Raw genomic sequence first — 15721 nt, 5'->3', positions numbered from 1 at the left:
GAATAGATGCTTAAAACTCATCTCAGCCTTGGAATAAAGAATTAGACCCACTCATTATATGGAAATATCAAAACAAAAAAATAAATATATTACTTTTTCCTTTCTTAACTTTATGGCCAAAAAAATTACATACTTTTTCCAATTAAAAATATTTAAAAATCGGACTTACATTTTACTTTATTAGAGACTGTCTCCAGATCCATTGGATATTTAACAATGTTGTAGTAATCTTTGACTAGTTTCTTGTTGACAGGCTTAACGAAGGGCCAAGACTCTGCCATAACTTTGAGCTTGTTGTTGACAACATTGTCCAGGATGAACGTGAGTGCCACTTGGTCGTCGTCATCCAGCAGAGGGTTGATAGCCTTCTCCAGCCTCATGAGACGGTCCTCCTTCTCAGCAAGTCGCTCGCCACACACGCCCAGCATTCGCCGAGCTGCTACCGTCAGTGAACTCTTTGCACCTATCCACAGCTCACAACATTAGTATACTAAGCCAACATAGTTGGATAAACAGTTTTAATTTGACTGCTAACCATACCCTCCAAAGCCATGTATGTCTCTTTGAATTTGGTCCCAATGTGTTGTATGATTCCACACCATGTCACCAAATTAATTTCAAATAAGACATTTCTCTGAAATGCTAGAAGGCACATCCAAACCAGCCTTAATATTACATTTCTTAACATTGAATCAGCTCAAAGAATTTGTTCTGTACAACACTGTCTCACCTTCACAACGTTCAAGAGCTGAATCACTCTTAGATTTGTATCAGGATAAGACACACCACTGATAACAAATCAGATGATCTTAAAGAAATCAACACATAAAAGAAGTTTATTCTAATATTCGTTATTATCGAGCATTTTTAAGCATAGGTTGTGTTGAAACCATTAATAATTGAAATAAAAGTATTTCTGGTATTTGCTGAAGTGAGTGAGTTCTTCTCAAAATCTCCAACTCACACAACATAAAAAATAACAACAATTACTCCAAATCAGGAGCTTCACTTATTTATTGTACACAATTTGAAGCTAACATAAGTTAGTCACATACATCTTGTTATACAGTTCAGTTGTTAGATACAAAATCATCCAATTTACATTTTTAAATAACTGATACTATCTAATGGTCTTTCAAATAACACAAGAACGGATACAAGCAACTAGACACCAGAATGGATATATATTTTTAAAGAAAATATTTCAGATGGGAACAGTACGCACCATTGTAAATAGTTGAATTTTCAACAATCTGGTTGACATCAGTAAGAAACTCCTCTCGGCTTTGATATTTCTTCTGGCGCAAATTTTCCCGTATTGTTTGCAAATCCATAGGCCGCTGTACAATCTTGTAATAGTCAGGAACCACCTTAAAATCAAAATTGTATGATTGCAAGTTAATCAAGAACAACATTTCAAAACATTTCAAGTCAAACAAAAAAATAGTTAACTATTAGATTGCTTCTGACTTATGCACTCCTGATTGATATCTCAGCAACACACTGAGATAATTTAAAAACGGTAATAATATAAATGACAAATTACCTTAGCGTTGACAGGGAAAAGGAATGGTTGCACATCCGGTAAGTCCCTCATCTCATTAAGGATGGTCTCGAGTATGGTGGACAGTACAATGACCGGATCTGTCCTGCGTCTGTTGGCTGGCCGCTGTTGTCGCTTGAGGTAGTCACAGTGCAGTTCGTTGGGTGGTTTCCTGCGCTTGCGGGAGTTGACTGCATCCTTTGGCACTTTCAGCAGCAATGACCGCCTCTTAATCTCCTCAGCATGCTGTGGACAAGAGATAACACTAGTTGCATCTAGAATCTAGTTTTTCTATTTCTAGTTTCAACTTTGTGAGGTTACTTAGACGCTAAAATTAATCACTTGTGTTACAATTATGTGTCATCTATGTCTGGCTTTCTGTCATTCTTTGGTTTTATGACAACTTATCGATAATTAAATTCCAGCTAGTTTTAAAGTAAATTATGTGTATTAATTTATATAAAGTTGTTAAATACTCTAAGGTTAACAGATTCTTTAGATTCATTAACCAAATAGCCCATTAATCACCAATGGAGAATAGGGGTTTCATGAGGCATCTGAACGAAACAATACAGCATTCGTCTTATGATATTGGCTTCTTAAAAATGTTGGACCTCTACTCTCGTGTTTTAATGAGATTTCTTAATTGAATACACTTGATATATAGCAAATTATCTAAATTTATTCCATAACATTGTTTTATTAAAAGTCCAAGATATCAGTAAATAGATAACCACAGTAAGGAATTATTGTCATTTGTAAATAATATTTTACTTGAAATTGTGGGCCTTTACATGTTATGCATAGGAGAACGTCTATTCGTGGCTAACGGCTAACAGCAGTAAACAAATTACTGATTACTAAAATGTGTATATATAACAAAAGTAACAAGTTACCTTAGTTTTGTAAATAATACTTGATTAGCAGTTCTTATTTCCTATACTTATGTTTGCAAATCACCATATGTTTGCTATGTATATGCGCTGACTTCAGTTGCTTGGCAGTAAAAGACGACTGCTAATAATATTGTTTACATATTAATTTGCGTAATGGTTTAAATATGTCTACAGAATTTCTGAAAACGGTTGGACATAAACAGTTTTTGTCTAATAATTCATAATGGAGTGAATAGATCAGATTACCATGTACATCCTTTTTGATGATTCAGTGGATTTTTAATTTAGCTTCTGTATATACATCAATCAATTTACACACCTACAAGACCACCTGTTTACCTAATATGCAAAGTTTTGTTAAACGTAAGTTAAGGAGCTGGCTTTAACTTGTGGACCTCTTTTTATTTATAAATTGAAACATCATAATTCATTACTATTACCGGACATACTGATTTTAAAGCTCAACAATAAACCCAACAACATAAAGGAAACTGTTCTCTCACAGACCTTACATTACATTAGTAAACCAGCAGTTAAGGGATTAAACATTAAACTATTGTGTTTTTACAGAATTCAAAACACATCTGGTCCAGAGATCTTCAAATAAATTGGTAATAAACAATATCAAAGTAGTGGAATTTGCTCATTGATACAAACTGTTAACCTGTCTTTATCTTTAAACATGGACAGCAGGATTGGGTTTTGTTAAACCCTTGTGTGAAACAGCCGATTAGTCTGTGACTGTTTTAATATTCTGTGGAGGTATACACAAGGAATGTTAGTATATTTCAGATATTTTACTTGTTTCACCTATGAATATGTTTCGTTTAATTTTATAATTATAATATCTCATGTCACAGTCAAATTTGGCTTGATATGCAAGACATATCAATGTTTGACCACCTGAGTATTGGTGACTCAACTCATAAATCTATACAAAAAATTAAAAGGATATTTTATTGTTCACGAAAAATGCAATAAATTAATGAAATAAAGGTATTCATTTGCACTGTGTGGAATTTATTTGGTTTAAAAACATATCCTCTTTAGCAGTGGTATACTTTTTCAATTACCTTAAGAAGTTTTGATGAAAGTTTGACTTTAGTCCCATCAATGTTGACTAGATCCTCATCATCTGCGTTAAGCTGCTTCTCGATCTCCTCCTCTTGTTCTTCTGTCATCGCCACATTGAGAGGTGGATTGTGAGAAGAACCTTGGTACAGTGGACAAGCCTTGTTGGTTCTCATATGGCCCACCTGGAATAATAAATATTTTATTCCATTCAAACTCTACTAGAAACCTGTACCTGTTAATAATATCTACTAGGAGAGAAAATTATATATACTTACATTTCCACAGGCACCACACTTAAGCTTAAGGTCTGGTTTGAGCTTGTTTGGTTTACGGCGGCGAGGAGGTGTTGGTGTACTGATGGAGGGAGAAGATTTCTGAGCAGAAAACAAAGGTTTACTCGGAGATAACAAGTTGGTGCCTGCTGACTCATTACTGTCTCCCATCATTGTGTTCTGACTCAGCAGTGAGTGTGACATGACTGGAACATTGAGAACCATGTTACATTACAACTAAATATAATGAATTGTAATAACAAAAAAGAAATAAATGAGTATTATAATAAAACAGTTTAACAACTATTTACAGTATAAACAAAAAAACTCAGTTTTGTGAGTAGGCCTAAATCTATTAACATCTACATTTTTAGCACATAATCATTTTCGATTATAAGACAGAACAACAACAAAAATGTGTTGTTTGTTACACATATAAATTCAATGAATTCAAGGGCAATGGATTTTTTGACTCCACTGGCCCTTTTATCACTTTTTCAATTAGCACAATAAACTGTGACTGCACTATTCTAAATGAAACTAAATTTTTGAGAATATCTGCTACCATTTGACCTTCAAACACAGTGGTTTCTAATTTGGGGTTTTCATCCTACATGGGTATGTAGGCATTCTTGAATATTGCAGCTATTTATTAGACAGCTAAGCATAACTTAGGGCAAACCTGAATTAAGAAAAACTAAGTGCTATTCTCAGATCATTAACTATTTGAAATATCAAAATTAGTAAATTGATTAAAACATGGAACAAGCAACAAATGTAATTCTTGATTAATTTAATACTTTTCAAAACTGCATTTTATATCATTGTTTTCAAAGGTTTATAAAAACCTTGTGTTTTAAATACCTTACACCACCATCTACATATCACTAAATTTGAACTCACATGATGATGACGGAGTACAATTGAATGCTCCACCAGTAATTCTTTCTCGTTCTTGGTTCCGTTTTATTCTTCTTAGTTGCTCTTGTATCCTCCTTTTTTCCCGCTTCATTTCCTCTTTCTGTGCATCATCCAGGGTAGCAAATTGACGAATGAAGTTATCATCTTTAGTTGACCGAATTTTGACGTAAGTGTCTATTACAGCAGTCTTCCGAACAACTTCCATTCTTGTGTACTCTTTTCCTTCTGGATCACGGAATGTCCTGTAGATTTTCAGCACTCTTCCTGTAGGGATATACAACATTAAAAATATATTTATTTAATAGAAAAATAATTTTGAAATGATTTTTGTACATTTCTTATGTATACTTTTTATTATTTCGAAAGTACATGAAGATTCCTTATTCTTCTCCTCTTCATTAAATAATTATATTCTGTGTAATTTCATATACTTAACAAAGTTTGAAATTATTGATTGGCTAATGAAAAAGTAATTTCAAAATACAAAAGCCATCAGCGTATTGCCAGATCAAAGCTTAATTTAAATTTTTACTTTACGTTAAAAAATAACTTAAAGTACAACTAATTTGGTTTAACCCTCCAACTGACGACCGACGGCACAGACGTTCATCAATACCACTTGTGAACTGATAAAAATGGCACAGCTGTTGGTTAACTTTCCATTATTATTATTACACGAAAACCGTTTAAGTTATAAAGACATAACTTGCACAAATCAAATCCTCTACTCATAAACACTAATTAATTTTATATAGTTTAAATTCTTAATATTACTAGTTGTCAAGTTATTGATATCGATCCAAATGCTGCATGGCATACAGCTGACAGACTATGTAGCTGGTAACGCGCTGCACGGCCTTGAAGTAACGTTCTTTGTTGCTATTGTTGCTTGGTTATTATGTAGGCTAGTTGTTTATTGATTGTTATGTTGTGAAATGAGCGATCCTAGTTGTTGACATTATATATGTGAACTATTGGATGATGAAAATATTAGTTTTGATGATAAAAGCAACATATCGGCAAAAAAAGTGCATGATAATATTTCTTTGCCAGATTTGTTGTCAGATAGCCTGGATGATTATAAACCAGTGGAATGTGAGGTGGGTTGTGAAAATTGATAGTGACAGTGAAAACAGTTTATCATTATCTGATATTCCTCTTGTCTAAATAATTCATCCAACACCACTATAAATGTGTACTGCCAAAAAAGGAGTACATACTAAACATTTTTATAAAAAAATGGTTTTGTGTTGTAAATAAGTGTATATTATATGCCATAATCTGTTTGTTCACTACAAAACTGTGTATATTTTGTACATTTACAGTATCTTACTATCTCAAGTCATGTGAAAGTTACATGGAGTGAAACTTAGAAAACAAAACATTTACAATAGACATTTTTCAATTTATGTATAAATAAAAAAACTATACTGTAGTAAGTGCATATTTATAATATTTCATATTTTTCTATGGTTTCTAACAAAAAAGTTGATATATAACACTTATTACTTAGCATTTAGCACATAATTTTAAAAAATATGCTGCGCAAAGACAAAACACCTTGTATCATTCTAGGAACTTCATATTATCAGTCAGAGTGCTAAAAAATAAGCAGTATCTACTTCCACCAGGAAGCGATATATTTTATTTTTGTTTTTTAACGTAAAGCTCAACTAAGTAAGAATAAAATTAATTATCCAAAATATACCTGGTTGGCCTGTATAGTTTGCCAAAGAGTTGATATCATCATCTTCCTTTTTTATTTCTTTTTTCCTTCTGGGATCATGATCAGAGTCACCCATAATCATTAACTTTCTAAGTTCTTGCCGTTCTTGTTCTTCTTTTTCCAATGATAACTGAAAATTGAAGCAAATAATAACAATGAAATGTAGTTTAGATATTAAAACAATTATATATAATAAAAAATATACAAAATAAATATAAAAATAAAAATAAAAACCTATCTATAAAGAAAACTTCTAATTTAAAACCACCTAAATTTGAACGTAAAAAGCATATTGAACTGTCAATATGTAAACTTACCAAAAGTATACTTATATTACTAATAACACTTTTTGATGAACGGTGAGCATATCGCTCTTGTAAAAAAGTTAGTTAAAACTGTATTTAACTGGTGTTTAAATTGCTTTTTGAAGAATTCCGAATTACCTGAGTGCTTGTTTTCTTGTTAGCCAACATGTTTTCAATGTTCTTTCCCATTTCCTCAATGTCCGAGCTGTCCTCATCTGAACTCTCTCCTTCGTCTGTTGACAGTACTTCATACGAGGATAGTACTCGATTTTGTAGATCAAATATCCTTTGACACTCTTCTTTATATCTAAAATAAATCGTGTTTAGATAGTAAAACTTGAAATTATCAAGGATCTCAAGATATATTTTTTGTTTATATAAAAAGAAAGGCTCATAGAAGTTGATTGGGCTATCTGGATTCATGAAATACTATTCAATCTTTAACCACAACATTTGCAGAAACAAATAATAACTGTCTATTTCCAGTCATGTAAAACAGGTAAAGAGGAAAATTGGGAAAGAGATAATAATAGGAAAAAGAGAAATGGAAGGAAGGACACTACACATGGTACGCACAACACTGTCTCCCTCACTATCACACAACCCACTCCCCCACCTCTCTGCGGAATAGACAGACAACTTACCTGTTACCGCCAAGTGATCTACAGCTCATGATCATCTTAATCTGCTTAAAAGATTCATACAGCTACCTCATAGAGACCTAATTGTGATTCTCCTATGCATCCGAGATTGTGACACAAACTTATTAGGAACTCAACACTAAGGCATTAAAATTGTGCGCCAAGTAATCAGGTATGATATTAAAGACAATGCAACAAGCTTTCATATTGTAGCTTCAAATTGTCTGTGGTACTTGTTATAGATGACTTGAAAAATTTGCATTATAATACATTTTAGTCAGTTTCTGTGCAGTAGGTCGATTACTATATGGATTACTACTCGTTACGATGATTATTCATGATACTCTTTGATAACTGACCACTATTGTGGTGTAAACATGAACTGAATTGATTTTACAGTATTAAGTAAAGACTATGAGCTGTTATTGCGTAATTTAACCAGGAATAGGCATATACAATTCAGTAATTACAACAGTTCACAGTGTATAGAGTAAATGACGATTAAATAACACAAATACACATTAATTAAAATTATAAGAAGAAAATAATTCTACCTTTCTTGATGTTCTGCAATCGAAAATCGATTTCCTCGAGAAAACTTAGTCATCCCCTCTTCACCAGCTTTAGCTTTCTCAGTTGACAAAGTTCTCACCACATCTATGACCTCCCATCGAGATAATTTCTTAATCTGCAATACAAATTAAAATTATATATTTGATTTAAAATTATCAACAAATGTAAAAGTAAGTGACTTAGTAAGTTTTACATTTAATTTTGCTTCACTATAATCATTATACCACAAGTGATTTATACCTACTTTGACTAACATAATGGTTTCTAAATATCTCATATATATATATATATATATATATATATATATATATATATATATATATATATATACAGGATGTTCAGATAAGAGTGTTCAAACAGAAAATGAGAGATAATAAAGGCTGTGAAATATGTTGTTTAGATACTAGCACCTACTTTACTTTAAAAAAATAGTATATCTAGCACCAGTAAAGCTACAAATACCAGATTTTGCATACTGGTTATGATAAATAAGAGGAAATAATGAAAAAGTAATGGTGTAATTTTCTGTAATATTAACAAAATTGAGATTGTTGAAAATTTTTAAAAGTCAAATAATATAAAATACCAGTATTGTTATAACAAATATTTTGGAATATTACAATTCCATTGGTACTTTTTTCAACTAAATCCGTCAACACATAAGCGAGCATGACCACTTTAAGGGCAAGCTTGCACAAGCCGGGAGAAACAAACATTTTGTCAGATAATGAGAAACACAAACGTTTTGTGTTTTGAAAGGTATCAGTTGTTTTGACATCAATGTGTTCGACCATCACAATGCATTGACTTATTATACACCAAATGACAGCAATAAATACCTTGATCACTTTAAAAAAAATTCATAATAAAAGTATTAAAAAAATTAAACAAAATAAAGTAAAGTAATCAGAAACAATTAAACCGTTAAACAAGTTTGAAATCCCAATGATTTTTATTAAAATCAAACAAAAAACCCCAATTCATAACCTACGTATATTTTCAACAAATAATCATATTCGAGTTTTTATTACACTCCATCTGGAAGAACTATCAATTGTAATAAATACAACTTTAATTGGTCTAACCTCCTCTTCAGGCACTCCAAACTTCCTCAGGAGGGCTTTAGCATTGTTCAGCGAAAGTCTCCTCAAATCAGCATCAGTACCAGTCACTGTTCTCTTGGGCTGAGCTTCCTGCTCCTCTTTGCTTTGCTGTAAAATAACACATTTGTTGTGTGTAAGTTACAGTGAAGTACAATTATTGCAAATTTACGTGTCAGTCCATTCAAATACACTTGTAACAAATATGAGGATTGAGAAAGTTTGTGACTAGTTACCGTGGGTTTATTGGGCATGCGGACGTAGGAGAACCCCTCGCCACAGCCAGTAGGGTCGGCAGGTCCGGTCAGCTGTAGTAAACATTTGCCCTTCATGGCCTGGATGTAGGCTCTGGTGGTGTTCCAAGGTGCCACCTTCACCTCGTCATCCATCTTCAACTGGAGATCTTCGTCATCATCCTCCTGAGGAGTGAAGATAAACTTCTCTCCGTAGCCGGCATCCTACGTACATTTAAGGATATTGTCAACGACACATCAACTCACAAAAATTTGTTGATTTCTGAAACCAACTTCATGCTAATATAGTAATACTTCATGTCATATTACATTATTGTTAACAGCAAAACATGTTTTAATTCATTTTAAACCAAATGACAACACTTTTTGTGCTCAGATCTCTGTAACCACTTGTTTTCCATTTATGTAATACATTACATTATTGTAATGTGATATAAATAGCTTTAGAAGATTTCAGGTATAGAGTAATTTAGCAGCTTATAAACTAAATAAAAATTAAATGACTGGGTAATTTAATTAATTGTTAATTTTTTAATAGTGAAACATGGTGTTGTTCTTGCTTTATTCTTGTGAGATTTGTCACTTTTTATAATGTTACTAGCAAAGTAATTAACCCTTTCCGAGCCAATGACGTTACTAGACGTCATACCTAAACTAGCGCTAAAAGCCAACGACGTCCACTGACGCAAAATCAATTTTTTTAAAAAATATTATTAAAAGCATTTCTGGGTAACAAACTTAGTAAAAACTGTTAAACAAGGGACAACCATTCGTGTCTATTTTGAAGGTCACGGCTCTTGTTCGATCGACAAAATAGCGGGTGGCCGGATGTTCATAGTCTCCCGCAGAGCCAGCGACGTCTACTGACGCGCGCTTAGTCTGCCTGTAGCCTCCGTGAGGTTAGATGTTTATTCACTCTTCCATTTTCGATCCGCATATTTATCTTTTCAATTTTGATGTTAATCAATATTTTTAATCAATGTAGAGTGTAGTTTATGCATTATTATCGTGATGTAGGGCTTTATTGTCAAGTTTTTTTTTTAGTTTCATTGCTTTTATTTAATTTATATATATATATATATATATATATATATATATATATATAAATTTGTACTATATTCTTTATATTTTCTCTAAATAAAAATTACTATATGCTTGTTTTTTGTAAAATATTACAATAATTGTGTTCAACTATTGTTAATTTTATATATGAACACATAGAATGTCAAAATTAAATTTTTTCAGTGACATTATGATTTTACCATTTTTTGGCTGTAAATGAATAAAGATTAAAAAAATGTGTCGTTTTTTTACCTCTTTTTTATTTTTTAAGGTGTATGGCTCTTAGGACTAGTTTTGGTTATTTATTTGTGGCTCGCTAAGGGTTAATAGTTGTTAACCATTGACAAATTACATATATATATTCTATATCTGTACATATTCAGTTTAACAATAAACACTTCTGTATATTCTATTACTACAAGTTTACTGGTAGAACCATATTATTTTCTATTCCAATCCTAAACATATATAAGTCAAATAATCCTAAAGTAAAAATAACACAAAGAAGAAAAAAAGTTACTGCAGGAATTCAATCAATACACCTGTCAATCTAGGTATCTCTCAACTGATAACCTCAGCATCGTGCTTCTGGCCAGCTTTGGCAAGACACCTACTTAATAAAATATGTAACTTGTGTGAGTTAACCCTGGAACTGGCAAACGCCCGATATCGGGCGTTTTAGTCGCATTCTAGATGGCAGCGCCCGATATCGGGCGTTTTAATACGTCTTTTATTTCTCAATATTACGTACTTAAAACACGATCCAAGAGTATCGGTATTGATACCAATCGAAAGAGGAAGGTTCAATTTATGTAAATAATACACTAATAAATAATTTTATCGTTTCGTTACACGTCAATACGTTTTTATAATCTCTGAACTGTTTGTTCACATTCTCCCGCATACCAGGGTAGTTGCGCGCGCATCGATGAGTCAACTGGTTCATTCGGATATTATTATTTCGTCAGCTGCATGGTGTTCTGTCTGGTTTATTGTTTGTTTGAGTTTGTTGTAATGATTGTTGTGTATATAACACAATAATAGTACATTTTTTGTGCGTGTTTACGTAATGGATCGTAATTTCCGCGATCGTTCAAGTGACATTCGAGAACTAGTTGTACATTGATACCAATCGAAAGAGGAAGGTTCAATTTATGTAAATAATACACTAATAAATAATTTTATCTTTTCGTTACACGTCCATACGTTTTATAATCTCTGAACTGTTTGATTACATTCTCCCGCGTACCGAGCTAGTTGCGCGCGCAGCGATAAGTCAACTGGTTCATTTGGCTATTGTTATTTCGTCAGCTGCATTGTGTTCTGTCTGGTTTATTGTTTGTTTGAGTTTGTTGTAATGATGGTTGTGTATATAACACAACAATAGTAAATTTTCTGTGCGTGTTTACGTAATGGATCGTAATTTCCGCGATCGTTCAAGTGACATTCGAGAACTAGTTGAACATAAAATAAGCAACGATAAGGATTCCGATTTAGACATTCAATCAGAACATAATTAAAAAAATATATAATAAAAAAGAAAAAAAAGAAAATTAATATAGACTAATAGTTACAAGATTGTACAAATCCAAGTGGGCTTTGAAGTTCTTACTTTTTTTGGTAAGTAGCACTTTCGAATGTCAGTGTATAATTTTTGTATCATTTACCACATAAAAAAATAAATAACTTATAAACTATGTGTTGTTTTATTTTTACTCAGAATTAAATGCTCTTCCTTTTCTATATTTTGGATTTTGCATATCACTAACAACAACAATTTTACAAATCAAAAACTTTGAACTAACTTTTCTTTTTTCTAAAAATAATTTTTTTTTTCATGAAGAGTTAGAGTACGGGTATTTTTTTTCTTTTAATTATATTATGTGAAAAATGTTCCTTGAACAATGCTGAATAAAGAAATATATAATATGACATAGGTACTTTGTAGTAAACATGTAATAATAAAATAAATATGAGGCAATGTATGAAGTACTAAAACACTCTGCCACTGAGAGAAATATGACCGCCAGTTCCAGGGTTAACTCATTACAAGCTTACAAGTAAATTGTGTCAAAATACAAAAAGAAATATATTTTTTATCTTGGCAGGTACATATCACAGATACACAGACCATTCTGGGGGTAATGGCAATTTTAGGAATAGTGATTATTATTATTAAAAGAAATATTATTAAATGCTTTTGCCTTCTGTACATATATAATACTGCGTATGAGATAGTATTGATGTACCTACCTTAAGCCTCTGCTCTGCCGCGATCATGCTGAAATAGGCACAACACTGCTCAGGCGATACCATAGCTCGGATCTCCTCCTCAGTCGGCAGACGGAAGTCAGGCTTGATCACCCACCAGTTGGAGTCCATACCTTGGTTACACATCGCATGGTAAAAACTGACAGTAAAGTCATTTTTATTAATTAAAGAATAGAATTGTTTGAAAAACTGACTGAAGACAATGATAGTTTCAAACTAAACACAGTCAGGTCTATTTTTGTGTTGTGTACAATAAGCTATTTCATTTTATCTGTGTTCAAAGGAACATTTACCATTTGTTTAGAGCTTGTAAATCACCTGTGATGAAGATATGTTATGATTAAATAGAGAAAAATTAAGTGATGGTTTTCTTTAATCAGTCTAGTTTTAGTCTACCATAGATGTACTCTGAAAAATACGTAGTTAAACTACCTACCTGTTCGTTTGAAGTCTGCACAAAGTTTTAGTCGCTTGCGAATACTACTTTCAGAATGAGATGGAAAAGCTTTCTTGATGTCGTCCATTTTGATTCTCCTTGGTGTGTCTCGGCTCTTCCAAAACAGCCTGTAGATAAACACCTGTGGGGAAAACAAAAGTTAATATTATAGTCTGAGTTATAAAACTTAAAACAATAGAAAATACATTTTGACATTTTCTATAACATAAAAGTTTCACACTGTAATTTAATTTAATTTAAAACTTTAAATATATGCTCAGTATATTAGTCTGTTTACTACTGATGTCCATTCTTAAAAATCTAGTTTTTTAGGATAATAATATGTACCTTCTAGGTAAATTATCATATTGCTAATATTATTAAGCTAATCATTGGCATAATCTACTATACTTATCAAAATTTTTTCAACGGAACGAAGATTTTCTTTGTTTTTTTTTTGGAATGTAGAAGAATCTATTAACTATATGTATTAATCTAAATGTATATACATTTGGGAAAAACTCAAAATAGTTCGTGAAGGTTATTAATTTATCAATAGTAATCTACATATCTGTAAAAATTTACTTTAAATAATAGAAACATTCAACACGACTCATAATAATATGATAATAAACTAATACAGTCAAACGGTGGAGGTCAAAAATACAGCCGGTGGCAACACTACACTCTGCACTGTTGTAAATATAGAAAAGCTATTATATCAGCATGATTCCTTGGATCCACCATAAACTATGAAAGCACATGTAAGGTGAAACAATTAATTTCAAATGATATATTTTCGGTTGGTTTAGGCTGTACTATATTTATGGATGGCAACACTATTATTTCTTACCCGCACATGATACGATAGAAAGAAAAGTGCTAACTTCACGTACAATTTCAGCTGCTAGTAATTTCCATGCCAACTTTGTTCACTTTTACTGTCAGCTTCCTTTTACTTACAGTGTCGCAAAGTCTTATTAAGTAAAGAATAACTCTTGTGATTTCCTTTCACTAACCATTATCCTATTTGTGTTTCTAGGTGGTATCCTGCTGAGTCCTTTCAGGAATACTCTCCTTTACAATTTTCTGCATTCTATCACATTTTTTAATCCTTTCAAGGTTCACTACAGGTTTGCAAATAATGATCTAAAGCAAAGGCTGATACTTTACAAGTATCTAAACTACAAAATAAAAAAAAAATTAAAATTAGAATAGATCAATATAATACACAAGTATATTTGTAATAGTTTGTAAGTAATGGTATATCAAGTGTGTATCACTCAAAATAATGAAAAGAATATTACCTGCAAGAAATCTCGCACAAAGTTATTGGCCCGCTTGGAATTGGGACCCGGTACTTCGTAGAGAGGACAAAGCTGACCGGCAACAAACAAAGCATCCAACTCACGAACGCAGTACTGCTGGCTGCAACATTATATCAGAAATATCAATTAACAACCAGAGCATCCAACTCACGAACACAGTACTGCTGGCTGCAACATTATATCAGAAATATCAATTAACAACCAGAGCATCCAACTCACGAACACAGTACTGCTGGCTGCAACATTATATCAGAAATATCAATTAACAACCAGAGCATCCAACTCACGAACACAGTACTGCTGGCTGCAACATTATATCAGAAATATCAATTAACAACCAGAGCATCCAACTCACGAACACAGTACTGCTGGCTGCAACATTATATCAGAAATATCAATTAACAACCAGAGCATCCAACTCACGAACACAGTACTGCTGGCTGCAACATTATATCAGAAATATCAATCAACAAACAAAGCATCCAACTCAAGAACGCAGTACTGCTGGCTGCAACATTATATCAGAAATATCAATTAACAACCAGAGCATCCAACTCACGAACGCAGTACTGCTGGCTGCAACATTATATCAGAAATATCAATTAACAACCAGAGCATCCAACTCACGAACACAGTACTGCTGGCTGCAACATTATATCAGAAATATCAATTAACAACCAGAGCATCCAACTCACGAACACAGTACTGCTGGCTGCAACATTACATCAGAAATATCAATCAACAAACAAAGCATCCAACTCAAGAACACAGTACTGCTGGCTGCAACATTATATCAGAAATATCAATTAACAACCAGAGCATCCAACTCACGAACGCAGTACTGCTGGCTGCAACATTATATCAGAAATATCAATTAACAACCAGAGCATCCAACTCATGTACACACTACTGCAGGCTGCAACATTACACATATCAATTGATATACATAATAATAATTGCAGCCCATTCTGTAAATGAGGAATAGCACGACTGATACTGAGGATAGGTTGTTGATAAGGTAGTTGGCACATTCTCTTGTGGATTGGATTTTTTCTATTGAGTTGTGTTCTGGAAGTGAATATCATAATCTGTTGTTTTATATTAAATAAAAACTTTATAATAATATATTATTTTTTTAATTGTATGAGCGTCAGCTCGAGGGGATGGAAGTTTATTTCTGTCTGTCTGCATGATATCTCGAGAGCGAACTGACTTATAGTCTATATAGGTAACAAAGTTTGATGATGATGCACATCATTTCACAGGCTGAACGTTAGTAAACACTTTTACAATGGTCATATGGTTAAACATATTATTGG

The 15721-nt window shown here is 32.6% G+C and overlaps 1 protein-coding gene across 1 annotated transcript in view; it reads right to left on the bottom strand.

The window, feature by feature from the left end:
• The window catches only part of LOC124359191 (transcription initiation factor TFIID subunit 1), a 53429-nt gene that overhangs the window by 5851 nt on the left and 31857 nt on the right, over positions 1–15721 (bottom strand). Inside the window, exons 10-23 of the mRNA XM_046811734.1 lie at positions 14382–14502; positions 13075–13216; positions 12621–12751; positions 9288–9509; positions 9037–9162; positions 7933–8066; positions 6876–7044; positions 6415–6562; positions 4689–4970; positions 3789–3991; positions 3513–3695; positions 1547–1789; positions 1226–1370; positions 170–463 (exon numbers count right to left, since the gene is read on the bottom strand). Coding sequence (XP_046667690.1) covers positions 170–463; positions 1226–1370; positions 1547–1789; positions 3513–3695; positions 3789–3991; positions 4689–4970; positions 6415–6562; positions 6876–7044; positions 7933–8066; positions 9037–9162; positions 9288–9509; positions 12621–12751; positions 13075–13216; positions 14382–14502 — 2543 coding nt within the window. The remainder of the gene's footprint in view (positions 1–169; positions 464–1225; positions 1371–1546; positions 1790–3512; positions 3696–3788; positions 3992–4688; positions 4971–6414; positions 6563–6875; positions 7045–7932; positions 8067–9036; positions 9163–9287; positions 9510–12620; positions 12752–13074; positions 13217–14381; positions 14503–15721) is intronic.

The sequence above is a fragment of the Homalodisca vitripennis genome, chromosome 1 (assembly GCF_021130785.1).
Source record: "Homalodisca vitripennis isolate AUS2020 chromosome 1, UT_GWSS_2.1, whole genome shotgun sequence".
Lineage (NCBI taxonomy): Eukaryota > Metazoa > Arthropoda > Insecta > Hemiptera > Cicadellidae > Homalodisca > Homalodisca vitripennis.
This window is presented reverse-complemented; position numbering and strand designations above follow the sequence as displayed.